Genomic DNA, 26,630 nt, shown 5'->3' with positions numbered 1-26,630 from the left:
TGAAGTCAAAAGCCCTTTATTTGAAGGAAGAGAATTGTATACATGCAAGTGTATTCACAAACAAATGCACTGTCATGATTTGTGCAAAACAGAGCAAACAGACAATAGAACACAGGAGAACACAGATACTAACAGTTACAATCAATGGTGCCTCACTGGCAGACAGAATTTTTAGGATGGTGCGTGTGTTTGTGTGTGTGCGTGTTTGTGTGAGGAGGGTCCTATGCCGAGGGGAAAGCAGTGACAAGGTCATGGCCCTCCGGGGGTCTTGTCCGGGCTCGAGCGTGGGTCTCGCAGTACAGTTGGCCCTCCACGAAGAAGTAGCCCTTCTGTTTAAGGTTGACGTCACAGTCGGTGCACACGAAGCAGCTAGGGTGGCGGAACTTGTCTCTCGCTTTCACCACTGTGCCCCTATAGAAGAACAACAGAGGTAACAACAGGAGTAGGCTGAAGTTACCGCTGACGCTGATCTTGGGTCAGTTTAGCATTTCCCCCACTAAGGGTTAGGGTTGGGGGAGGGGAAGCTGGAGCAGGGTTGCCAGATTACAAAAGTACATTAATGATTTGGGAGAGTGCTGCCTCCCTTATCTAACCACTCAAAGTACACTGAGTACACCAAAAATTATGAACACCTTCCTAATATTGAGTTGTTCTTTCAAAAACAAGGACATTTCTAAGTGGCCCCAAACTTTTGAACGGTAGTGTACATTTCTACACTATGAGGTTGGAATAATACTGTCAAATTGTGAGCATTATGATAATGCCCTTTTAGTGTAAGAGCTATTTAAAAAGACTGCCTGAAATTTCAGCCTGTTTTAGTGTGATGGAGTTTTGGCCTGGTTTTTTCCTGGTGACCACCAACAACAGAGTTCCAAACCTCTCTGCCAAACCTCAACAGCTAGTTTTCCCCTCAAAGTAAGACATTTCATTGTTGCCCAGAAATGATTTGATAATGAGATTTAAAAAAAACAGCTGCATTGGACCTTTAAGTGGCAACTCGTTTTTGGCAGAACTTTTTAGGTGTAACTCTTCTTGCTTGGGTACCAGATTGTTTCTGTTATCATTATACTCCTTGCCACTCCTTATCTGACCAAACACTTTTGATCAAGACAACTAAGCAAACTCTCTGTAGAAGAAAGATACTGTTCGGCAACACAGGAGGTTGGTGGCACCTTAATTGGGGAGGACTGGCTCATGGTAACGGCTGGAATGGTATCAAAGACATCAAACGTGTTTAATGCTATTCCATTCGCTCCGTTCCGACCATTATTATGAGCCGTTCCTCCCCTCAGCAGCCTCCTGTGTTTGGAATGACACAGAATAAAAGGAGTGGAGTGTCATCTCAAAACAGGTTCTGGATTTCAGGCTATAACTCTTCTTATTATAATAAGTATTGAAAGAAATGGGTGCAACTCAGTACCAACTTTTCATTTGACATTCTCAGAGCAGCTTTGTCTTCGAAGTACTCACACAATCCCGTTTCCACACTTGTCACACAGGGGCAGTTTCTGCAGGTTTCCTGTGGGCGGCGGTGGCTTAGTCATGGGCGCTCTCACTGTCCTCGTCACCATGGGGCGAGTGCCTGGACAACACATGGGACACACACTATTGGTACCCTAATCCCTATATAGTGCTCTACTTCGAGCTGGTCAATACAGTACATAGAGAATAGGTTACCATTTGTGACACAGAATACAAGTCACAAGCAAATTATTAAAATTAGGAGCATACCGTACATGAAGGATATTAAATAATTTTAATATTGAAATACAAAAGGGAGCAGAGCATTAGAGACATATACTGTATGATGTCACAGATACGATGTCACCATAGCACAGTATATTGATGATGACACCATAGCACAGTACATTGGAGGAAAGGGGGATACCTAGTCAGTTGTACAACTGAATGCCTTCAACTGAAATGTGTCTTCCGCATTTAACCCAACCCCTCTGAATCAGAGAGTTAGAGCTTGATGATGACGCCATAGCACAGTGTTTTAATGATATCACCATAGCACAGTATGTGATGATGACACCGTAACACAGTATATTGATGATGACACCTTAGCACAGTATATTGCATGCACGGATACATCATCTCAATCTATTGCACACTTCCTGTATATTCACCAGCATTGAACCCCCCACCCAAACAATACAGTGCAATACACAGTGGCGACCTGTCATTCAGGGAAGGTGGGGCAGAGTACCACCACCTGTTTTGAGCCCCACATTTTTAGCAAAATAAATAAATATAAAATGATTTGGGCTTGCCTGTTTTGCATGTTATTTTGGCATTAATACGTGTTACATATCAGTTTGCAAGCAATGTAAAAGAAAAAAGTATATACCATTGAGTTAATAAATCCGCATTCAAACATGGTCTCTTTTTTGTTTTCTTGAGTGAGGCAGCTCCAAAATGCAGATGTTTTAGCCCAACTCAGTGCTTTCTGCGGTGGTGGTGCGAGCCAGCAGAAAATAGGAGCATTGCGCCGTGATTAGCTCAGTGTTCTGTCACTCATGGGGACACTACGTAATCGCCAAGTTTAAGTCCTTAGTAAGCATAGACATCCAAAATTTCAACCCTTTGGGTCCTGCCATAGAGTTATATTACAAGTGCCCTTCCAAGAAGGCTCAAGGTCATTGGCCACAGATAAATTATGTAAAATCACGTTATATGTACAGTAGCTTTGATTGGACTGATCATGTCAACATTTTAGTTTCAAAGTCTTAGCTAGCAGTCATCATCATGAATCAAGTCGACTATCTACTGGCAAATCATTTTTAATCCTTGTCATATGAAGAGAAAAAATGAAGAGAAATTAGATAAAAACCTATCGGTGCTCATCGGCCATTGAACATAAAGATTACACAAGTTGGAAATCGCAAATTCAACAATGAGTGGTTTGTAAGGAATCAGTGGCTAACTGCGAGCATTGCAAAGCAACCACTAGCCTGCTATTCAATGGAGTGGCTGTGTGTTCCCCCCCCCCCCAGAGTTCCCACCATAAATCCAGAGAATGCCAGACTTTGATGACAAAGTTTGATAACAAAATTTGCCCTCACAAGGCCGCGCCACCTTCAGAAGGTGAGTCCAAAAATGTATTGTATGCTGCTGCATAAATGATGTAATATGCCAGGGAGATATGTATACTGTAGCTAAGAAAGTAATACTAAATAAGCTGTTAGTAGCCCATGTGCCTCACCCTATTTTCACCAACCTGGTATTGTAAACTCATCGTTTGTGGCCGGTGTGTTTTTCAAACTTTTTTTGTACAGCACACACAACATTCTATGATATGGAAAGGGGGATACCTAGTCAGTTGTACAACTGAATGCATTCAACTGAAATGTGTCTTCTGCATTTAACCCAACCCCTCTGAATCAGAGAGGTGCAGGGGGCTGCCATAAACGACATCCATGTCTTCGGCGGCCAGGGAACAGTGGGGTAACTGCCTTTCTCAGGGGCAGAACAACAGATTTTTACCTTGTCAGCTCGGGGATTCAATCCAGTAACCTTTCGGTTACTGGCCCAACGTTTTAACCACTAGGCTACCTGCCGCCCCTAGAATTGTGTTATTTGATGTGATAAATTAAAAGCTTATTTAACGCGTCAAACAGTGTTATATGACGTGTATCTTTTTGACACGCAAAGACCCAAATGACGTTCAATGTGCCTCACCCTAAAATTTCACCAAGTGTTCTAACTTGGTGGTACACAAAACCTTTAGCCTATAACCTGTTTTAGAGAAATGTAATCATTGAATATTGCATTCATTGTCTGTTTATATGCCCCCGTTATTTATCCTATGGTTCTGACTTGTTGTACAGGGAGCACACTGTAAGAATGGTCCATGTTCTGATTTCTGTCGCTGTACATTTCAAAAGTGCTGAACAAATAGTTATATTGACTACGTCCGTAGGTCGTTCGCTCATTAATGTCTTAATCGAAATTACGGATTGCCTCTTATCCGCTTGTCGTCCCCTTATGCCATAGTTTGTACATCTCAATTGTCAGTAGAAACCACATTTGTTTAAGCAAGTCAGCCATATCAGCTGTTTTTTTTTAAAAGACGGTAAATGAGGCTGAATAAACTGTTTCGCTGCCAGACAAGGCTCCACTGATAGCCAGGTGTAGCAGTGGTAAGGTGCTGGGACTGCTGTACTGTATGTAGGCCCTAACAGTTTGTGGGCACCGTTTGTCACCGTTATAGTGCAACTAATGTCTTGTTTAGTGTTGTGTAGTGGCTTTGCTGGCATGCATCCCACATTGTATTTTGTTTGCCCCACCAAGATTTACATGCTAAAATCACCACTGGCAATACAACAGATTCAGTTATTGTGTAATGTCTGCAGAATCTTTTTTCAGAAACACACTGTTTGACCATGTTCTTTTTTATGTTTGACTAATGTGTAACTAATACATGCTGCTATTTTGGCCTACAGGGAAAAAAGATGTGCCTAAAAAGTGAAAAGGATTAAACCATTTATGGACTATATTTACATGGCTGTTCTGACAGAGATATTCTGCTCCACAGTCATATGAGTGACAAGTAAGACATTAGACGCAGATAGAGAAAAGTCCACAGTTTTATTCAGTACAGATTCACATGAGTGAATTCTTAAAAGGGGCAATCTGCAGATGCTACATCCATAGCCGCGGGAGGTAGAGGTGCTGAGGGTTCTGCAGCACCCCCTAAAAAATCTGAATTTAAAATCTTTGTAGATGTAAAAGAAAATTCAGCACAGCCCCATCTGTAGCACAGCTCCAAATTCTCCAGCCCCATATCCCTCAGCTTTTTTACTGAAACAGGGGCAGGGAGGACGCTTTGTTGTTGTTTCAATAGCTGATTTCCACTTAAAATATAACCTATTAACTTCTTATGGCTTGGGGGCAGTATTTCGATGTCTGGATGAGAAGCGTTCCCAAAGTAAACTGCCTGTTACTCAGGCCAAGAAGCTAGGATAAGCATATAATTGGTAGAGTTGTATAGAAAACACTCTAAAGTTTCCATAACTGTTAAAATAATGTCTGTGAGTATAACAGAACTGATATGGCAGGCAAAAACCTGAGGAAAATCCATCCAGGAAGTGTGATTTTTTTGATGTGGGTAGTTTTCAAATGAATGCCTATAGAGTATCTAATGGGTTAGGACCCAGATTGCAGTTCCTATGGCTTCCCCTAGATGTCAACAGTCTTTAGACATCGTTTCAGGCTTGTTTTCTGAAAAATGAAGAATGAGACCTTTTTGTCAGTGGACTGTAGAATCATGCAGTGCTGGTTCGCGCGCGTGACCTAGTGTGCGCCCTTCTTTGTTTTTCCTTTCTATTGAATACGCTATTGTCTGGTTGAAATATTATCAATTATTTAAACAATTGACAACCTGAGGATTAATTATAAACATCGTTTGACATGTTTCGACGAACTTTACCAGTACTATTAGGATGTATTCGTCTGCATGTTTTTACCGCCTTTGAGCCAGTGGATTACTGAACAAAACCCGCCAACAAAACAGAGTTTTTGGGATATAAAGAGGGACTTTATCAAACAAAACAAACATTTATTGTGTAGCTGGGACTCTTGTGACTGCAACCATATGAAGATCTTCAAAGGTAAATTATAAATTTTATCGCTATTTCTGACTTTTGTAATTCCTTTACTTGGTTGTAAAATGTTTGTATGCTTTTGTAAGCTGGGCGCTGTCCTCAGATAATCGCATGGTATGCTTTTTGCTGTAAAGCTTTTTGAAATCTGACAAAGCGGCTGGATTAACAAGAAGTTAATCTTTAAACCGATGTATAACACTTGTATTTTTTATGATTGTTTATTATGACTATTTCTGTATTTTGAATTTGGCGCTCTGCAATTTCATTGGATGTTAAAAAAGTCAGTCTCCAAATGTGCATTATATAAAACTAGATTAAAACCACATTAAACTACACATATATTCCAGTGGTGGCTGGTGGGTGGATAAAACGGGCTCATTCCATTCTGGAAATTACGAAGAGCCCGACCTCCTATATCTCAGCCCACCATCCTCCTCTGATGTGTTCAAATCAAGAGCTAATGGAAAATGTCTCAAACAAAAAACTTATTGGAGAGGTCATGGACAATACTATATCTCTTATCTTTCGCCATGTGTTCACAGGCACAACAGATGGGTTGAATGAACTCTTCATAGCGTTTCACCAGGTGGGGCATGGCATTGAGGTACCGCCTCCACATGAAGTAGCGCATGTACGCATCATCGTTCTTGTCCAATTGGAGGAGGAAGTCCGCCAGGGCCTTTGCATTCGGGAAGTCATTGATATGAATAAAGGAATCCGCAGGAATAAAGTCTTCGTGGTTCTGTCTAGACGGGCCCAATACTATTGTTACAGTTCCTGCCACAAGTGTTCTGTTCACCTTTTCCGTGATGTAGTCTCTGTAGATTGAATTCTCGGATGAGAGGTAGAACTTGCAGCTGGTGATGGTCGTGTAATACTCTGTGCTTTTCAAACAACGCCCCGTAAAAGCAGTGCCCGAATTGTGTTACTGCGCCTGATAATATCTTTCTCGGACTGATGTCCCTGTGTAAGGGTTATTATTGCTCACAATCCAGCAAACTAATTTATCTTTCTTGGGCAGCACAAAATCTCTCTCAGTCTTCATGGTGGTTAATTTGTTTTTCGCACTACACGGAACCCAAACCAGCTACCCAAACCATTGTGCATAAATGTATTTTGTCCCCCCACACCAAACACGATCATGACATGCAGGTTAAAATATCAAAACAAACTCTGAACTAATTGTATTTATTTGGGGACAGGTCGAATAGCATTAAACATTTATGGCAATTTAGCTAGCTAGCTTGCACTTGCTAGCTAATTTGTCCTATTTAGCTAGCTTGCTGTTGCTAGCTAATTTGTCCTGGGATATAAACATTGAGTTGTTATTTTACCTGAAATGCACAAGGTCCTCTACTCCACAAATTAATCCACACATGAAATGGTCAACCGAATCGTTTCTAGTCATCTCTCCTCCTTCCAGGCTTTTTCTTCTCTTGACTTTATATTGCGATTGGCAACTTTCATAAATTACATTACCGCCACCGACCTATTTCATCTTTCAGTCACCCACGTGGGTATAACCAATGAGGAGATGGCACGTGGGTACCTGCTTCTATAAACCAATGAGGAGATGGGAGAGGCAGGACTTGCAGCACGATCTGCATCAGAAATAGAACTGACTTCTATTTTAGCCCTTGGCAATGCAGACGCTTGTTGGCGTGCGCGAGCAATGTGGGTGCAATAATTTAATAATATAGATTTCTACATTTATTTTGCAATGCTCACGCATGCGAGCGGTGTAGTCAGCCTGTTAGGTTGAAGAGGTTTTCCCAGACCTGGTATTTTTTTGTTATTTGTTGGTAATTCCATGTGATACCAGATACATTTCTGAAAACCTGGACGAGGAGACCAGGGCAAGTCTGTCTGATGCTTTTGTGAAAGAAAATGACAGCGTCCGCTTCGTCGTAAAGGGATCTGTTGTCTGTCAGGACGCAGCCATTGATGTTGAACAGGGTACCGCAGAGTTTAAATTCAAAAGTCACACCAATTGGCCAGAGCCACACCAAGACAATAGACTCTTCAGTTGTTGTTTTTTAAATAGAGTAACTATTTTCAGTTCTAAGGATGGCGATTCTCCTAATCTGGATGGACAGACAATAGATGTTGGTTCCAAGTAAATTACACATAATTATCACTGAGTCCACAAGCCCTAGAGCAGAGATCAAAGTTTTGTTGGAAGCTGCTGTTCTTGATGACATTTTTGCCCTGTAAAAAGGAAGAATTGTTTTTAATTATAATTGATAACCTAAATTATGTTAAATCTTTATTTCATACCATAGATACACATTACATTTAATTCACAGATAAGTTCAGGGATAGCCTTGCAGCTGTCCATACAGGTTATTTTAGTTGTTACAGTACAATCACACACAATGACAGTCATTAATAAGAAACTGTCTACTTGTCAGTCAGTGCCATGTAAAATCGGTATCGTTGAAGTAAGTCATTATCTTATCGTATCTTAAACACTATAGGTTGTTCAGAGCAGGTTGCCTCAACCAACTCAATTCGACATTCAGGTTTATGTTTACATTGGTCTTTTACAATGGTGGACTTTAGAACGGATCATGTTTTGTTCACAGCCAGTCTCTAGAGTCATAATATGAGTTTGTGTAGTTAAATGAGGTTTGAGAGAGAAAATAAAACATTGCTTACCACTGAAGATTGGTTTAGAGTTGGAAATCCACGTGCATAGTTGACAAAATCAGACACTAATGAGCAAATAAACCACCTAGCACCTGGGAGGAAGTAAAAATAGACAACACTAGTCTGTCACAGGTCTGACTGGACAAATAAGTTTTGCGTAAGCAAATCTGAGGACTGAGAATTCCTGCCTAAAGTTTTCTTTTTTGTGACGAGGCAACCGACTGGGTATATATTATATACTGAACAAAAATATAAACGCAACTTACAACAATTTCATTGATTTTATTGAGTTACAGTTCATATGAGGAAATCAGTCAGTTGAAATAAATAAATTAGGACCTAATCTATGGATTTCACATGACTGGGAATACAGATTTGCATCTGTTGGTCAGACCCATTAAAAAAATGAGCCTGACAATGGGCCTCAGAATCTTGTCACAGTATTTGTGCATTCAAATTTCCATCAATAAAATGCAAATGTGTTCGTTGTCCGTAGTTTATGCCTGCCCATTCCATAACCCCACCATCACCATCAGAAAACCGCTCGCCCACACGACGCCATACATGTGGTCTGCGGTTGTGAGGCCGATTGGACGTACTGCCAAATTCTCTAAAACGACTTTGGAGGTGGCTTATGGTAGAGAAATTAACATTCAATTCTCTGGCAACAGCTACTCTACCTCAAAACTTGAGACATCTGTGGCAGATTTTAGAGTGGCCTTTTATTGTCCCCAGCACAAGGTGCATCTGTGTAATGATCATGCTATTTAATCAGCTTCTTGATATGCCACATTTTTGTTCATAGGCCTTATCTAGTACATCAGTACCACTCAAAGTGACTGTGTCAGCCTGCTGAACCAAAGCCTAGACGTAATCTGTTCACTACTAATTTATTTGTATATAGAGTTTACTCCTTGTATACCCACTTTTCAAGATCAGAACAATGTGAATTCTGAATTATCTCCCTCTACTTTGTCTTATAAAATGAATGCCCAACAAAATACTGATTTCAAGTGATATCTTCATTTTGATTGTGGCTCTTTCCAATAGTTTTTTTCTTGGGGTCAAAATGTATGTGATGTTGATAGCTAGAGGTTTTAATGAAACTATAGGTCTTGAAGTGAGTGAGTGGTAGAGAGCTAACCCACACTGACGATGACTTGAACACCGACAGGTTTGTCCTTGATATGTCTCATTGAGAAAGAATACGTTATTATATGCAAATGTGAAGCTCTTCTTGAGTGCGGGACTGCAGCATTATAGCCTGGAATCCACACTGAATGATGATATCATTACCCACCCATATCATAGTGAAAGAGAAGTTACTTAGTGGAGAACTGACCGTCGCTGTCGACAAAGTCCTGCAGGGCCTTGAAGGAACCTGATTGCCGGGGCTCCTGGGGCTCCTCCAGGTCTTTCAGGAGCATGCGGTACACATCAGACTCCTCGATGGAGGTCAGCGTCTTGCTACTGCAGAGAGGGAGACACACACACACACACACACACACACACACACACACACACAGATGAGCAAAAATATACAGACATACAGAGGTGAGCATTAACAGATGCAGCACACACAAACACACACACAAAAATATCCCACATTTTGTGGAGATGGAAAAAAAAGGGAAAGGGGGATACCTAGTCAGTTGTACAACTGGATGCATTCAACTGAAATGTGTCTTCCGTATTTAACCCAACCCCTCTGAATCAGAGATGTGCCAGGGGCTGGTTTAATCGACATCGGCTGCACCTGTTCCATCCGAGATCTGCGGCTACCATTGAAAGCACTGTTCATCTACCCCAGCAGACACCAGTGTAGTCATAACAACACTATCCTCCATATCAGATTTAACATCAGAGTCGTATTGAGCCCTGGGGGTCCAGAACTCCCCAGCTCCAGGTCTAGGGACGGGCTGTAAGTCATGGGGGGAAATGATGCCTGCCAGCTGGGGCACTCTCACTCCAGGGCCCTGAGGCTTTTGGTTATCATAGGCTGCATCAGGTCAAAGGAGGCCCGCCAGACATTACAGAGACCAGACCTGGGGTCAAATACTATTTGAAATCATTTCCAAATACTTTTTCAGTGCTTTATTGAGCTTTCCTGGCTTAATGGACCAATAAAATAGTCCCACAATGGCAAACCCCACCCATGTGGTACTCCAGGCAGGCTAGAGCAAGCGCTCAAAGTATTTGAAAGATTTCAAATCGTATTTGAACTCAGGTCTGACAGAGACACACACAACACAAGCATCAGCAGACGTCCATAAAAGGAAGTGAAGAGAGGGAAAAACAGAGAGGAAGAATGGATGGGAGGAGAATGGAGAGAGGAGGTTAGAGATGACATGGTGTGAAGAAGCATGAGTGTGCAGACGCCTTTCGTTTACACAGCTCTTTTTATAGCCACCACCCATAGCCAGAATACCAAGTCATCTAACCAGAATTTGCTGAAAGAGATCTACAGGCCAATAATACTACACATGGATTGAATATGCTTTATATGTATATATACACTGAGTGTACAAAAGGCATTAGGAATACCTTCCTAATATTGAGTTGCACCCCTTTTTGCCCTCAGAACAGCCTCAATTCATCGGGCGTGGACTCTACAAGGTGTCGAAAGCATTCCACAGGGATGCTGGCCCATGTTGACTCCAATGCTTCTCACAGTTGTGTCAAGTTGGCTGGGTGTCCATTGGGTGGTGGACCATTCTTTTTTTTATATACACTACCATTCAAAAGTTTGGGTGACGTAGAAATGTCCTTGTTCTTGAAAGAAAAGCAAATATTTTGTCCATTAAAATAACATCAAATTGATCAGAAATACATTGTTAATGATGCAAATGACTATTGTAGCTGGAAATGGCTGATTTTTAAGGGAACATCTACATACAGTTGACGTCGGAAGTTTACATACACTTAGGTTGGAGTCATTAAAACTCGTTTTTCAACCACTCCACAAATTTCCTGTTAACAAACTATAGTTTTGGCAAGTCGGTTAGGACATCTGCTTTGTGCATGACAAGTCATTTTTCCAACAATTGTTTACAGACAGATTTTTTCACGTTTTAATTCACTGGATCACAATTCCAGTGGGTCAGAAGTTTACATACACCAAGTTGACTGTGCCTTTAAACAGCTTGGAAAATTCCAGAAAATGATGTCTTGGCTTTAGAAGCTTCTGATAGGCTAATTGACATCATTTGAGTCAATAGGAGGTGTACCTGTGGATGTATTTCAAGGCCTACCTTCAAACTCAGTGTCTCTTTGCTTGACATCATGGGAAAATCAAATGAAATCAGCCAAGACCTCACAAAAAAAATTGTAGACCTCCACAAGTCTGGTTCATCCTTGGGAGCAATTTCCAAATGCCTGAAGGTACCACGTTCATCTGAACAAACAATAGTACGCAAGTATAAACAACATAGAACCACACAGCTGTCATACAGCTCAGGAAGGAGACACGTTCTGTCTCTTAGAGATGAACGTACTTTGGTGCGAAAAGTGCAAATCAATCCCAGAACAACAGCAAAGGACCTTGTGAAGATGCTGGAGGAAATAGGTGCAAAAGTATCTGTATCCACAGTAAAACGAGTCCTATATGGACATAACCTGAAAGGCTGCACAGCAAGGAAGAAGCCAATATTCCAAAACTGCCATAAAAAAGCCAGACTACAGTTTGCAACTGCACATGAGGACAAAGATCATACATTTTGGAGAAATGTCCTCTGGTCTGATGAAACAAAACTAGAACTGTTTGGCCATAATGACCATCGTTATGTTTGGAGGAAAAAGGGGGATGCTTGCAAGCTGAAGAACACCATCACAACCGCGAAGCACGGGGTGGCAGCATCATGTTGTGGGGGTGCTTTGCTGCAGGAGGGACTGGTGCACTTCACAAAATAGATGGCATCATGAGGATGGAAAATTATGTGGATATATTGAAAACATCAGTCAGGAAGTTAAGGCTTGGTTGCAAATGGGTCTTCCAAATGGACAATGACCCCAAGCATACTTACAAAGTTGTGGAAAAATGGCTTAAGGACAAGAAAGTCAAGGTATTGGAGTGGCCATCACAAAGCCCTGACCTCAAACCCATAGAAAATTTGTGGGCAGAACTGAAAAGGCGTGTGCGGGCAAGGAGGCCTACAAACCTTACTCAGTTACACCAGCTCTGTCAGCAGGAATGGGCCAAAATTCACCCAACTTAATGTTGGAAGCTTATGGAAGGCTACCCAAATTGTTTGACCCAAGTTAAGCAATTTAAAGGCAATGCTACTACCAAATACTAATTGAGTGCATGTAAACTTCTGACCCACTGGGAATGTGATGAAAGAAATAAAAGCTGAAATAAATCATTCTCTCAACTATTATTCTGACATTTCACAATCGTAATTAAAATAAAGTGGTATCCTAGCTGACCTAAGACAGGGAATTTTTACTAGGATTAAATGTCAGGAATTGTGAAAAACTGAGTTTAAATGTATTTGGCTAAGGTGTATGTAAACTTCTGACTTCAACTGTAGGTGTACAGAGGCCCATTATCAGCAACCATCACTACTGTGTTTCAATGGCACACGTTGTGTTAGCTAATCCAAGTTTAGCATTTTAAAAGTCTAATTGATCATTAGAAAACCCTTTTGCAATTTTGTTAGCACCGCTGAAAACTGTTGTACTGATTAAAGAAGCAATAAAACTGGCCTTCTTTAGACTAGTTGAGTATCTGGAGTATCAGCATTTGTGGGTTCGATTACAAGCTCAAAATGGCCAGAACCTAAGAACTTTCTTCTGAAACTCGTCAGTCTTTTCTTGTTCTGAGAAATGAAGGCTATTCCATGTGAGAAATTGCCAAGAAATTGAAGATCTCGTACAGCACTGTGTATTACTCCTTTCACAGAACAGCGCAATCTGGCTCTATATATATATAAATAAATAAGTGGAGGCTCCTCAGAGAAGGAAGGGGAGGACCATCCTCCTCAGTAAAATGTCATAAATATAAAAATAGTACAACATTAAAAAAGTTATCCTTTTTAGATAAAACTAAACTAATTATTTTAATATATCACCAAATAATTGGTTAAAATATACTGTTTTGCGATGAAGATCTACAGTAACTTCAACAGCACTGTCTGTGCTTGCACCATGGTGTAGCCGGAGGACAGCTAGCTTCCATCCTCCTCTGGCTACATTAACTTCAATACAGAGGAGGCTCGTAGGCCTCCCTTCCATAGACATACATGGTAATTATGACCACTTCCAGAGGATATCCTCCAACCAATCAAAGCTTTTACAGTATGAACTGACATCTTGTCCATCCAATCATAGATGTGGGATCAGATACTGAACCTAGTGTGTTGTATTGGGATTGAGCCACAGAGCATTATGGGGGTTCTATGTGTTGAGAAGCTTGGTGACATTGTTGGATAGAGATTAAGAGTGAAGAGTGATAGTTGAGCATTTTTGGGACATTATTCAATTCAAATTATTTTTTTCAAATTACAGGAGATGGAGGAGGTATATTATACATTGTTTTCTTGGGTTTAGAACTTTATTTTTGTGTCCAGTTAGTCCAATGTATTTACATTTGCCTTGCTAGCTAGCTACCAGCGCGAGTGTGCAGTTTTCTCCGCCAGAATGGTAAAATGGCCAATGCTGACGAAAATGTTGTGGACTTTTTGTTGAAGAACCCCTTTCATTCTCTGGGGTACACGGAAAAGTTGCGAATTGAAAGCGAGGGTCGACCTCTGCCTGAGATCAGTTTCATGAAGAAGGATGAAAAGGTGAGAGTGTTCAGTATCAAATGTATAGCTGGTTAACAGGGAGCCTATTATCAAGACACCTGTAAATGCACGTTAAGGTTCTTTACATGCTGAACATCTTTTCTGAGATTTCGAAAACAATTGCAAATGATTTGATAGCTTCCATCGCATCATCCATTAAATGTAGATTAACCAGAGATTAACCACATTTTTTCTCATGCGCTCAAGTAGGCTTTGCACTTTCCTCCGGTATTTGTTTAGCAAAGATGATAACACATATTCACAGACACAAGCAAAAACTCATGACATAAATGTTGCAGCAGCCTAGGCTACACCTAAACATTAGAAATCTGACATGCTGTATGGGATGAAAACAATACTTTTTCTGTCTGATCAACTGTATGCTACTAATAAGAACAGCTGCATACAGCCTGTCCATCTGGTCAGGGTAACAAATTGGTAACGTTATGTATTTATAGTCCATTTGTGTGTCAGGAGAAATTGTGAAAGTGATAACATTTTGATTATATTCAACATTGGGCTGGCTAGATTGCCTACACGTTTTTAATCCAAAATGATTCACTGGAATGAATCAATCAATTTATAAGGCCTACAGTTGCATAGGCCTGCATGATGCAAACATGCATAAAGCAAGCTCAGCGCTGTGATTTCTATTGTCTATCAGTTGTTGTCTGTGTCTGGGTAGAGGAAATCCCCCTCCTAATCTTGTCTAAATAAGGAGTTTTTTAAAACCATGTGACTTGATTAGGAAAAACTGCTCCCATCATAGCCCATATAAAACTTTTTTACAGCTGATTAATCACTGTCATACCTTATAGGGTCAACATATAAGGAAAAACTCCAGGCCCTAGTGGGTAAAAATTGTTCCACTGCTCTGGGCTCTATGGTGCCACCATTCTGCTTGCAGCTGTCAGTTATCGTCAGGTATGTGGATGATCAGGGCTTTATTCAGGAACGTTTCTTGGGTTACATGATGTCTCATGTGCCCGCTCATCCACTGGCACATTGAATGTTTCCCTTCTGAGCACTGTGAGTACCCCTATCAATTTTCTCTCATTACTGTATGTAGAGTCAATCACATACACGATCCCATTAACACATCAAAGATTTTACTCCTTGCTTGGACTAACTCATTCTTAGCTCTTTTGTCTAATTGTGAAGTGTCTTGTGTTGTTGATTTTTGTCTTCCCAGTAAAATCCTGTCCTGCACTGTTCAAGCCTCTGAACACCTCAACTCATGCCTCATACCCTAATTCATTCACTGCTGTGGTCCCTTTCCAACACTAATTAGCCTTCTCATTCCCCATTATATTGTACTATAAATGTCTTTATTAAATGCTTTAGGTTAAAATAATTAGTCTTTGACAATTTTTTAAACACACTTTGTGGTCTCCATGTGTTCCGTGCCTATACCGGGGGTCTCCCATCCTCCTCAATTTTCCAAGTCACCAGCCTCCACTGATATATATCTATATATATTTTTATATTGAATATAAAACATACAATCTACTTGCAGTGAATCAGCTCAACATCTCCTCCTCATTCAGTCATCTAACAGACTCCCATCCAGAGCGACCCGCAGAAGCAACCGGCGCCAACGCCCTGCTCAAGAGCACGCTGATAAATCTCCCACAAGGTCAAAAACGGGAACCAGAACCAGCGACCTATCAGCCACCGGCCAAGCTCCCAATCCCCAGTCCACCAGCGCTCCAAGATACCCCCCACAGTTTCCCAAGAGCTGCCCCTCAACCATCCAAGATCCCCCCCCCGAGAATGTTTTTATTATTACATTCCCCACCCCCAAGCCCCCCCCCCCCGCCAATGCACGAACAAACGGAAAACAGAAAAAATCAAGGACAACAAAATATGCCGACTGAATATGTTTGAGTACATGTATGGCACTATTTACATGTGTGTGTGTCTGTGTATGTGCACGTGTGTGTGTATTTGAATGAGAGTGTGTGTATATGCATGTGAACAAACACCTGCGCGGCATCAGCCTCAGGCAAACATGCATTAGCTGTAAAAACACTGCCCCTCAGTGTCATTCAAACTTACTTTTAGTTTTGTTTTATTTTGACTTTATTGTTTTACTTTTATATTTCACCGTCATTCTATCCCCCACCCAGCAACTCCACTCCTACTTTTCTCCAATTCCACATCCCAACCCTCAGCTTCCCTCGGCCCATCCTCTTCGGATTTCTAGGCACCATATATCTTTCAACTATGCTGTGATATTTAACATACAATTTGAATCTATCTAATCGAATAGAATCCACAGATTGCGAGTTGAAGATAAATACTTTTACTGAGATATTAGTAATTGACTGACCCGGTCTCCCAACAATACTATTTCTAGGGAAAATGTTTGATCAATGTTACACACTTTCAGCCATTCCTGAACCTGAGACCAGACACACGCAAAAACAATACCAAAACAAATGGTCTATTGATTCTGTATCCTCACAACAAAATCTGCAGAGCTACGATGATTGTATGTCCCAAATATTCAATATTTTGTTGGTGGCAAGAATTCTGTACAATAATGTTAGCTGAAAAGCACGAAGTCTTGAATCTTGCGTCGTTTTATATATCAACTCATACACCCTGTACCATAGAATCCATACATAAAACATCTCTTCCAAACTATTTTCCAATCTGTATGGCACAGCTGTCAACATCCTGGTCCTCAAATAAAACTGGAATACTTTCCTATTTATGCTATTTTTATTCCTCTGCCAGTTTTGATCCTTTATATTGGGCAGACAGACCAGTTCCCTACCTCCTCCCGCTGCCACCTACCTCCTCCATTTTTGGGATAATGCTGTAATCATTTGATTGTAATCTTGGATTGAGCAGACCTTCCCATATAATTATGATAACTGTACCATTCCAATTTACAATATCATTTAAAAACAAAATCCCCTTTTCAAACATCTTTTCCATAAATACAGGTATTTTATCAACCAGTACATCTGAGTTCAGCCATAATATTTTTTGTAATATTTGTTCTATCTTTTCAGGGGAATGAAATTTAAATTGTAGCCAGCTTTGCAATGCTTGTTTGGGGGGGAAAAAATTATTTTCAATTAATCGAAAATGAGACATGGCAACATGCTCAAAGGCAAAAAGGTCATTTTTAAACAATGGATGAGCTTTTCTTAGTAATCTACTTGAGAACCATTTAGGGTTAAAGTTAAACTTTTGGATAAGTAAAGCTTTTAGAGAGAGGTTTAGCGCTTTTATATTTAATCATCTCAACCCTGCCGGTTCATACTCATTTTATAGATAGGCACGCTTTATCTTGTCTGGTTTAGCATCCCAGATAAAGCTAAATATTATTTGCTCATATTTTTTGAAAAATGAATTAAATCAGGAGTAGGCAGCGCCATAAGTAAACTGAAATAAGACTAAGGAGTTAATCAGTGCATTTTTTCCATAAATAGACAGGCATTTCCCTGTCCATGGTTGCAGTTTTCTATTGAAATTCATTGTGGAGATCTCATTTATATATTTTGTGATATGAATACCAAGTATGGCTACTTGACTGTCAGCCCATTTTATAGGTAAACTGCAGGGTCATGTAAAAGTTGTATTTATTTAAAGATCCAATACGTAAAATTGTACACTTATCGTAATTAGGTTTTAGTCCAGAGAGTCCGTAAAAGTTATCTAGATTTTCAATGAAACATTGCAGGGATCTAGCTTGCGGACTTAATATAAAACTTGAGTCATCGGCATACATGGACACCTTCGTTTTTAAGCATTGGATTTCTAACCCTCTAATGTTATTTGATCTGATTTTAATAGCTAGCATTTCGATGACCATAACGAAAAGATATAGTGAAAGCGGACACCCTTGTTTAACTCCTCTTGACAATTCAAAACTCTGAGAAGTAGCTGCTATGTACCATTTTACACCTGGGGTTGCTATACATAACTTTTACCCATTTCATAAGAGAATCACCAAAATTGAAAAAATACAGGCATTTAAAAATAAAATAGTCTTTCCTTATCAAAAGCCTTTTCAAAAACCGCTTTAAATACCAAGCCTGGCTTCTTAGATGTTTCATTTTGTTTTATTATTTCTAGTAGTTGTCATGTATTATCTCCAAGTGTGGACCATTCTTGCTACATTGATACACATTCTACATACACATTTCGGTAGAAACATAGAAACAATGTTGAGTCAACCAGTTTGTGCTCACTGGACCTCACTATTAAGAGCACTCAAAAGTTTCTACTGAAACGTATCCTTTCTAGTTTCTACTGCACTACTTGATCAAAATAGGAACAGTGAAGAGCCGCTGTACTGAACTGTACACTGTAGGCTGATGTGAACCTCGGCTAGCATGATTTATGTCTCGATCAGAAACAGCTCCTGCTAAAGCCAGGGAAAAAGTCATTCCTGTGTGCTTGGGTAACACATGCACTGCGGTGACACCCCATATATCTGCTAGCTAGGCTAATGAGATCCACATGACGTCCTGGGAACTGAAAAACGAGGATACAAGACTTCCTATATCCTCCTCTGATTTCCATACTGTCTCAATAAAGTGTAAAAAATGTAAATTTTATATATAGTGCATTCTGGAACTATTCAGACCGCTTGACTTTTTCCACTTTGTTACGTTACAGCCTTATTCTAAAATGTATCAAATACATTTTTCCCTCATCAATCTACACACAATACCCCATAATGACAAAGTGAAAACAGGTTTTAATTTTTTTTTGCAAATGTATTAAAATAAAAACAGAAATACCTTATTTACATAATTATTCAGACCCTTTGCTATGAGACTCGAAATTGAGCTCAGGTGCATCCTGTTTCCATTGATCATCCTTGATGTTTCTACAACTTGATTGGACTCCACCTGTGGTAAATTCAATTGATTGGACAAGATTTGGAAAGACACATGTCTATATAAGGTCCCAAAGATGACATTGCATGTCAGAGCAAAATCCAAGACATGAGGTCGAAGGAATTGTTCGTAGAGCAACGGGACAGGATGGTGTCGAAACACAGGTTTGGGGAAGGGTACCCCAAAAAATTCTGCAGCATTGAAGGTCCCCAAGAACACAGTGGCCTCCATCATTCTTAAATGGAAGAAGTTTGGAACCACCAATAATCTTCGTAGAGCTGGATTCCTGACCAAAATGAGCAATTTGTGGAGAAGGACCTTTGTCAGGGAGGTGCCCAAGAACCCGATGGTCACTCTGACAGAGCTCCAGAGATCCTCTGTGGAGATTGGATAACCTTCCAGAAGGACAACCATCTCTGCAGCCCTCCACCAATCAGGCCTTTATGGTAGAGTGGCACCTATAGGACTCCTAGACCATGAGAAACAAGATTCTCTAGTCTGATGAAACCAAGATTGAACTCTTTGACCTGAATGCCAAGTGTCACGTCTGGAGGAAATCTGGCACCATCCCTACGGTGAAGCGTGGTGGTGGCAGCATCATGCTGTGGGGATGTTTTTCAGCGGCAGCGACTGGGAGACTAGTCAGGATTGAGGGAAAGATGAACGGAGCAAAGTACAGAGAGATCCTTGATGAAAACCTGCTCCAGAGTGCTCAGCACCTCAGACTGGGGCGAAGGTTTACCTTCCAACAGGACAACGACCCCAAGCACACAACCAAGACAACACAGGGGTGGCTTCGGGACAATTCTCTGAATGTCCTTGAGTGGCCCAGCCAGAGCCCGGACTTGAACCCGATCGAACATCTTGGAGAGACCTGAAAATAGCTGTACAGTGACACTCCCCATCCAGCCTGACAGAGCTTGAGAGGATCTGGAGAGAAGAATGGGAGAAACTCCCCAAGTATAGGTGTGCCAAGCTTGTAGCGTCATACCCAAGAAGACTCAAGGCTGTAATCGCTGCCAAAGGTGCTTCAACAAAGTACTGAGTAAAGGGTCTGAATACTTATGTAAATGAGATATTTCCGTTTTTTATTTGTAAACATTTCTAAAAACCTGTTTTTGCTTTGTCATAATGGGGGTTGATGTGTAGGTTGATGAGGGGGAAAAAATAATGTAATACATTTTAGATTAAGGCTGGAACGTAATAAAATGTGGAAAAAGTCAAGGGGTCTGAATACTTTCCGAATGCACTGTATATATTTAAAAGTACATTGACATAACATTTAACGTATGTTTTAGAACAGCGCTAGCTACAATAGCCAAACTCTGGCAGAAACAAATGAACAGAAGCTATCAGAGAAGACGACAGTGGAAGCTAATACAGCAATACTGGTGTCACCATGACGACAGATAGAAATCAGACAGACAGACACCCACCCACCCAACAACCCACCGACCATCTCACCAACCCAGCCAGCCAACTCACCCCTCTGGCTTGTCCTGGACCAGGCCCCTCATCTGTCCGTGCATGGCGTCCTGGATGTTGCCTGAGGAGTAGAGGCCTATGGGGGTGTTGTAGGCTGTGCTCACCACCTGGCGATGGTCGTCGATGTTAGCTGCAGCTATAAATGGCTGGGCTTTGCGGTTGTGACCCGTACCAATGGGTTTGAACTCCTGAATGGAGAGAGAGAGAGAAAAAGACAAGGAGGACTTATGTGATGTTCTCTGACGCACACAAACACACAACTAAAACAGATACACACACACACACACAAGCTATGCACGCACACACACAGCCCCCCCCCCCTAATTAGATCCACACGTTATCTCCCTCTCTCACCTGTTGCTCAGCCTCCAAGTTGATTTTGAAAGGGTTGGCTTTCCCGTCTTCCGTGACTTGAGGCGACCACAGCCTGGTTTCTGGTCTGGGAACAAGAAACAGGTCATGATCAAACAGAGTTCCCTGTCAACTCCCCTCGACCGCAGGTGAAACGATTATGACCACAGACCGAACATTGGTTTACATGGCAGCTGGGCCACAGTACACTGAGCACTCATAAATCAAACCCAACTTCATTGACTTCCTTTGGTGTGTGTGTGAACAGTATAAAAGCGTGTGTGTGTATGAAAGAGTACTTGTGTGAGTGTGTGCGTGGGCATGTAGAAGTGTGTCTGTATTAGAGAGTGGGTGTGGGGTTGTGTGGATCTCCTCTCTTGGAGTTCTTGGGTATGAAATCGTCTTTCGCCAGCTCTGGAACGTTCTACATAAGATGGAACGTTCTGTGGTATTAAAGAGATCTTGGGATTCATCAAGTACAGTAAGTTCTGTAGTTAGTCAAACATGAATGTGTGTTTGACTAGCTATGTGTGTCATAGGATATGCCCAACCAGTGACAGTTTGTTTCACCTCATCGGTAGTCACTTGTGTCACTGATGTTTGTACACACGCCTCTATTGTAATGGTGTGTGCTTTTCTGTGAGAGGCGTGTGTGTATTTGTGTATGTGTGTTTGTGAGAGTATTACTGTGTCTGCACGTGAGTATTAGTGTGTGTGCGTTTATGTGAGATGTGTGTGTTTGTGCATTAAATTGTGCGTGTAAGTGTGTGCATGTCAGTGTGTGTGTTTACGTGAGAGGACTGTATGTGGGGTGGGCATCAATGTGTGCATGTCAGTGTGTGTGTGTGTGTGTGTGTGTGTGTGTGTGTGTGTGTGTGTGTGTGTGTGTGTGTGTGTGTGTGTGTGTGTGTGTGTGTGTGTGTGTGTATATGTTAATGTGCGTGCATGCGTGCGGGTGTGTGTGTGTATGTCTCCAGTGTGTGTGTACGTATCAGGTGAGTGTGTACGCGTATGCATGTCTGTATCTGTATGCGAGTGTCCCACAGTGTGACCCGACCTCTGGACGGTGAGGATGAGCTGGTAGACGGCGTCTTTGATCTTGTTCTGGGCCTCACAGTGCATCATGTCCTCCGCCGGGATGCCCTCAATGGCCAGGATGACATCACCAGGACACAGGTTGGCCACTGCCGCCTTACTGCCCGGAGTGATCTGCCCAGAGAGAGAGAGAGAGAGAGAGAGAAAGAGAGGGGTGACACATGAGATTGATCATTATTAATTCCATTGTCACAAATTATTCTAATAATGGTTGCTGTTATTAGTGTTGTCTTCGTTTACTTTGGTGAATTAAGCAAACGTCTTCACTTTTCATACTTAGAAAGTGAACTGAACTGAGAGTGAGGGAGAGGGAGAGTGAGATGGAAAGAAAGAGAGAGAGCTTGAGGTGAGAACCCCGGCTGCTGCCAAGGTATTATTTTTACGATTCTCTCCCATATATAACAGTACGACTTATAAAACCCGATCATTCAGAGAGAGAGAGCCGGAGAGAGAGAGATGGAGACAGAGAGAGGAAAGGGAGAGAGATTAGTAAGGATCGGGTGTATGCCGCTGTTAATAATCTACAATTAGCCAGGCAGAAATGTGTGCCATATTTGTGTGGTTTCGTAGTCACACAAACAACATGGGGTTTTCCTTCTTACCTCACCACACAAGCATGCCATCTCCATCTCAATCCCTTCCTCCCTTGTCCCCTCCCTGTATCACTTCCCCATCTCTCTCCATCATCATAATCAAATGGATGTACTGTCCTATGTATACATAATGAATGAACACAATGTAGTTCGGTTGGCCTGCTCTATATCAGTGCCACCTCACCATCTGCCTGTAGTTAGGTTGGCCTGCTCTATATCAGTGCCACCTCATCATCTGCCTGTAGTTAGGTTGGCCTGCTCTATATCAGTGCCACCTCACCATCTGCCTGTAGTAAGGTTGGCCTGCTCTATATCAGTGCCACCTCACCATCTGCCTGTAGTTAGGTTGGCCTGCTCTATATCAGTGCCACCTCATCATCTGCCTGTAGTTAGGTTGGCCTGCTCTATATCAGTGCCACCTCACCATCTATCTGACTGATTGTAGTTGAACAAACCTCTTTGGGCCAAATTGATACGTTAGGTTATGCATATTGCATGATTCTATCTCCTCCTAACACGTTGTTGCCACAACGTTGCATATAGATTTGGGACAAGGTTGTTCATGAAATTACCCTATGGCAACATTTTGACAACCCAACCGTGTTGATAGGGTTGCTGAATTTTGTGCACAACAACCCACAACTATATGCTATTTATGTTCACACAAATTAAGAAGCAATACCAAAACTCCAACTCAAAAGTCAACTCAAAAGTAGATTTTGATGCAGAAGTTGAAATATACATTTGCTGGGAGTTTGCAGTTTGTTTTAGTAGCCCGTCTACTTGACAGTGTCCTGGCCTCCAGAGTACATGGTTGAAACCTCTCTGTGTATAAAGTCAGGAGGTAAACCTCTCTCTCTGCATATAAAGTCATTTGCCCTCGCTGGTATTTCAGCTCGTGCAAACCGTTTATTTCCCCATCTCTCTGTGTGGACAAGGTAAACACGTGTTTCGTCCTGCCGATTGACAGTATACAGACGGAATACGGACACTAGCCGGGCGGAAATGATTGGGTTTTATAAGTTGTAACGAGTTACATACAGGAGAGGATCGTAAAAATATAGAGCGAGAAAGAGAGAGAGAAAGAGAGAGAGAGAGCAATTGAAGTTAAAACCTCAAAAGTAGCCAGGTTTTTAACTTGAAATACTCTCCCTATTGTTCGTCCATCTACTTCAAATGCTCTCTTTCTGTGTGTCTCTCTCTCACCCCTTGCAATATTTCTCTCTCTCATTCGCTCTCTCTCTCTGATGGCTTTTCCTCTCTGGTGGAAGAGAACCATATTGCGTTTCAGGCTCCACAGATGCAACGTTGTAGCTCTCACAGGGGAGACGTTACATTGAAGCGTGGATCACGGGCCTATAAATAACCCAGGATGAGAGAGTCATGGGATGTGGAGGGAACACGAGTGATTTACACGATTTAAACTTTGGCATTTTCCTTGACAACCATCTGCATCTCCCTGTGGTGTGCATCCTTTTTACTACTCTCCTATCCATTCCAAGAGTCAGTCCCAAATCGCTCCCTAACCCTTCATTTGGACTTTTAAATGTTTGCAGATCTGTAAGGTGAAATCAATATGGTGGAAGCTCCTCCACTACACTGGAACCTATCCAGACTCTTCAGATCTGCAAACATTGAAGGGTTAGGGCCAAAAGGAGGGCGAGGAAGCGAATTGGGAGCAGCTCCAAAAGTCTCCTGCATGGATGGACCCCTGGGTTGTGTTCAGGAGGGAGAAAGCAATGGTTTGAAACGGGGAGTTGCTACCATAACTTGTCCAATAAGAAGCCCTCATTTTCGTTTTGCTATACGGTACACACACTACTGAACCCAACCCTCAGTTTCTTCCCTACTCAGCTTCCAGTCACAGCCAAACATGCACGACCGCAGCTAATTTAAACATCACTTGTCCTCCATCCTGGACACCCTCATTTGCTGGAACCGGGCAATGGACGTCAATTAATGATGTTTAGTTTACGCTTTCACTTGGAAACAAAATCAACCGAAGAAGGGGATGTTTTGGGTTTTTTTAAACAAAAAATGGCGTGGGAAGACATGGCTGAGACAAGGTCGAGGTCGGGGTTCAAGCTCTGCGAGCGAGAGGAATGTGCCAGTGGCTAAATCTCATTACAAGTGAACAGCCCCTCGAACGAGAGCTAATAAGACCACGTAGAGAGGGTTTAAGAAGCTTTGGATCAATGACTGCTTTGTGAGAGGTTAGGAGTAAAGTGACGAGAGCTTGTCTAGTGGGTGGATTGTGAAGGGATACGTGAACATACAAAGGCACACACGGACAGGGTCAAGGGTACATGAGGAGATTTAAATCAATCAAGGAGAAATATTGAAAAACAACGAACGGAGTCAGATTGTACTTCATCCCCCTGATGGTTAAGGTTAGGCTTGGGGATAGGGTAATCTGACCCTAGATCTGTGGTTAGGGGCATCAGCTACCTGCGGTGCCTTTGAAAAGGTCGTCTGACATGGCCGAGACCCTAGTTTTTGCCCCTCCCTCTCGCCAGCCTCCCTCCCCTTCATCAGCTTGCGGGTTCTCTGCTCACACAACAGGTGTGTAGTGGCCATTAGGGGCCGATGATTCACAGATCTCACCGTTAACTCTTTTAGCTCCCGGCCCTGGTGCCAGGCCTAAACTTAGATACACGACAGGGATTACTGATACTCCTATGGTTACACGCACACAACCTTGCCAACGTTAAAATACAAAACTCCAACATATACACACACAGAGACAGACAAACAAACACACAATGTTAACACAAACACATGACGATGATCTCTCTCACACACATACAGTTTAATGTCTTAACTTGAGCTAAATGAAGGGCATTCTCTGAATAACTCCACCTAGATGCCTACCCAGGACACTGCACTTTGGTCGCCAGCTAGTAACCCATTCCCAGCAGCCTGCGTTCATTCAGCTGCTGTGTGTGTGTGTGTGTCCTAGTAGATGATGCAAACAGCTATTTCAAACTAAGCTGCAGATATTTACTGGAACACGGGTGTGTGTGTGTGTGTGTGCACGCACGTGTGTGTGTGTGTTCCCCCAGCCGCGCAGCCTTCCACCACATAGAAAGGCCCCTGCTGTATCACGGTTTAACACAACCCAAAACACACATTCACAATCCAGTGGTCTTTCACTGTAAGCATCTGGGCTGTTAGGGAATGGCTGAGGCTGTGCGTGTCCAAATGGCCTCCTATTCCCTTTATGGTGAACTACTTTTGACGAGATTTCTATGGGCCCGGGTAGTAGTGCATACTGTATGTTGCCATTTGGGACGCAGTCTTTTGGCAGTATTACTCTCTGGTCAGTCTGGTTGAATACACAGAGCTCTTCCCTGCTGTTTCTCATCCTAGCACAGCTATTTAACTGAGACAAGAGGTTAAAGGGAAGGTGAGCAAAGTATGCTGGCAGTAAGAGAGAGAAAGGGGGGGATGGGGGGGGGTGTGAGAGACACACGCACACCATAGGCTAAGACAGAGCGGATCAACATAATCCCCTACACACAGAATACAATGGTGGAACGGTTGAGTATATCTGACCATCTGTGTTCTCTGTAGGAAGACACACACACACCTCCCTACTACTGCCTCCTTCTCACCCACACAAACACCTGGCACCAGGCCCACTCAAAGATGCTCGAGCACACATCACATATGCAAAACATGTAAACACACAATCACCCAACCATTGTCAGTCTTTTCAGTCTAAAAGTATCAGGTACACTCTCTTACCCTGGAGATGGTGAGGGGCTGGTTGAAGTCCTTGCCGCCAGTCAGTCGGAACCCCCACGGGGCCGGGCCATTTAGGACAACGTCCAGTGGCATGTCCCCCTCTCTGTCCCTTGTCTCTGTTCCTGTAGCTGGAAGTGCACTGGTGTGTGTCCCAAACACAGCCGGGTTCTCAGAAACAGAGCAGCGGGACGACTTACTCATGTACCCTTTTAAACTAGCGGAGGGGTGGTGGTGATGGTGGGGGGTGGGGGTGGGGGTGGGACGGGGTGGGACCCCACCCGGGTGGGGGTGGGACGGGGTGGGACCCCACCCCCTGAGTGAAGTCATTGGCCCCGACTCAGGACCAGAGGCAGTTCTCCCTCTCTCTCGCTCTTTTTCCTCTTTTGGCTGGCGACACTTACTCCCGTGTTCCTTTGCTTCTGTTTGGTCTCGCTCTCTATCACTTTCTCTCTCCCC

At 42.3% G+C, this 26,630-nt stretch overlaps 1 protein-coding gene and 1 pseudogene across 1 annotated transcript; both read right to left on the bottom strand.

Moving 5' to 3' along the window:
• LOC115202136 (PDZ and LIM domain protein 3-like) lies at nucleotides 1-26,387 on the bottom strand. Its single transcript, XM_029766065.1, has 7 exons — nucleotides 26,175-26,387; nucleotides 21,797-21,948; nucleotides 20,743-20,827; nucleotides 20,389-20,576; nucleotides 9,601-9,728; nucleotides 1,471-1,582; nucleotides 1-411 (listed from the first exon to the last, which is right to left on the bottom strand). Exons 1-7 carry the CDS (start codon nucleotides 26,373-26,375, stop codon nucleotides 222-224), a joined length of 1,056 nt encoding a protein of 351 aa, XP_029621925.1. The 5' UTR covers nucleotides 26,376-26,387; the 3' UTR covers nucleotides 1-221.
• LOC115202137 (alpha-(1,3)-fucosyltransferase 9-like) lies at nucleotides 5,969-8,197 on the bottom strand (annotated as a pseudogene).
• Nucleotides 26,388-26,630: the final 243 nt, after the last annotated feature.

This window comes from Salmo trutta, chromosome 11 (genome assembly GCF_901001165.1).
Source record: "Salmo trutta chromosome 11, fSalTru1.1, whole genome shotgun sequence".
NCBI classification, from domain to species: domain Eukaryota; kingdom Metazoa; phylum Chordata; class Actinopteri; order Salmoniformes; family Salmonidae; genus Salmo; species Salmo trutta.
The sequence above is the reverse complement of the archived record's forward strand: the minus strand, read 5'-3'. Positions and strand labels throughout refer to the sequence as shown.

What these genes read in the sequence shown, in the direction of transcription:
- LOC115202136 (XM_029766065.1), bottom strand. Translation starts at nt 26,375, where the DNA reads ATGAGTAAGTCGTCCCGCTGCTCTGTTTCTGAGAACCCGGCTGTGTTT. An exon ending in GTCCAGGACAAGCCAGAGGG is followed by an intron (nt 9,729 to 20,388) that starts GTGAGTTGGCTG and finishes CCCTCTCTGCAG; the next exon opens with TAGCAAGACGCTGACCTCCA. An exon ending in AAGTGTGGAAACGGGATTGT is followed by an intron (nt 412 to 1,470) that starts GTGAGTACTTCG and finishes GTTCTTCTATAG; the next exon opens with GGGCACAGTGGTGAAAGCGA.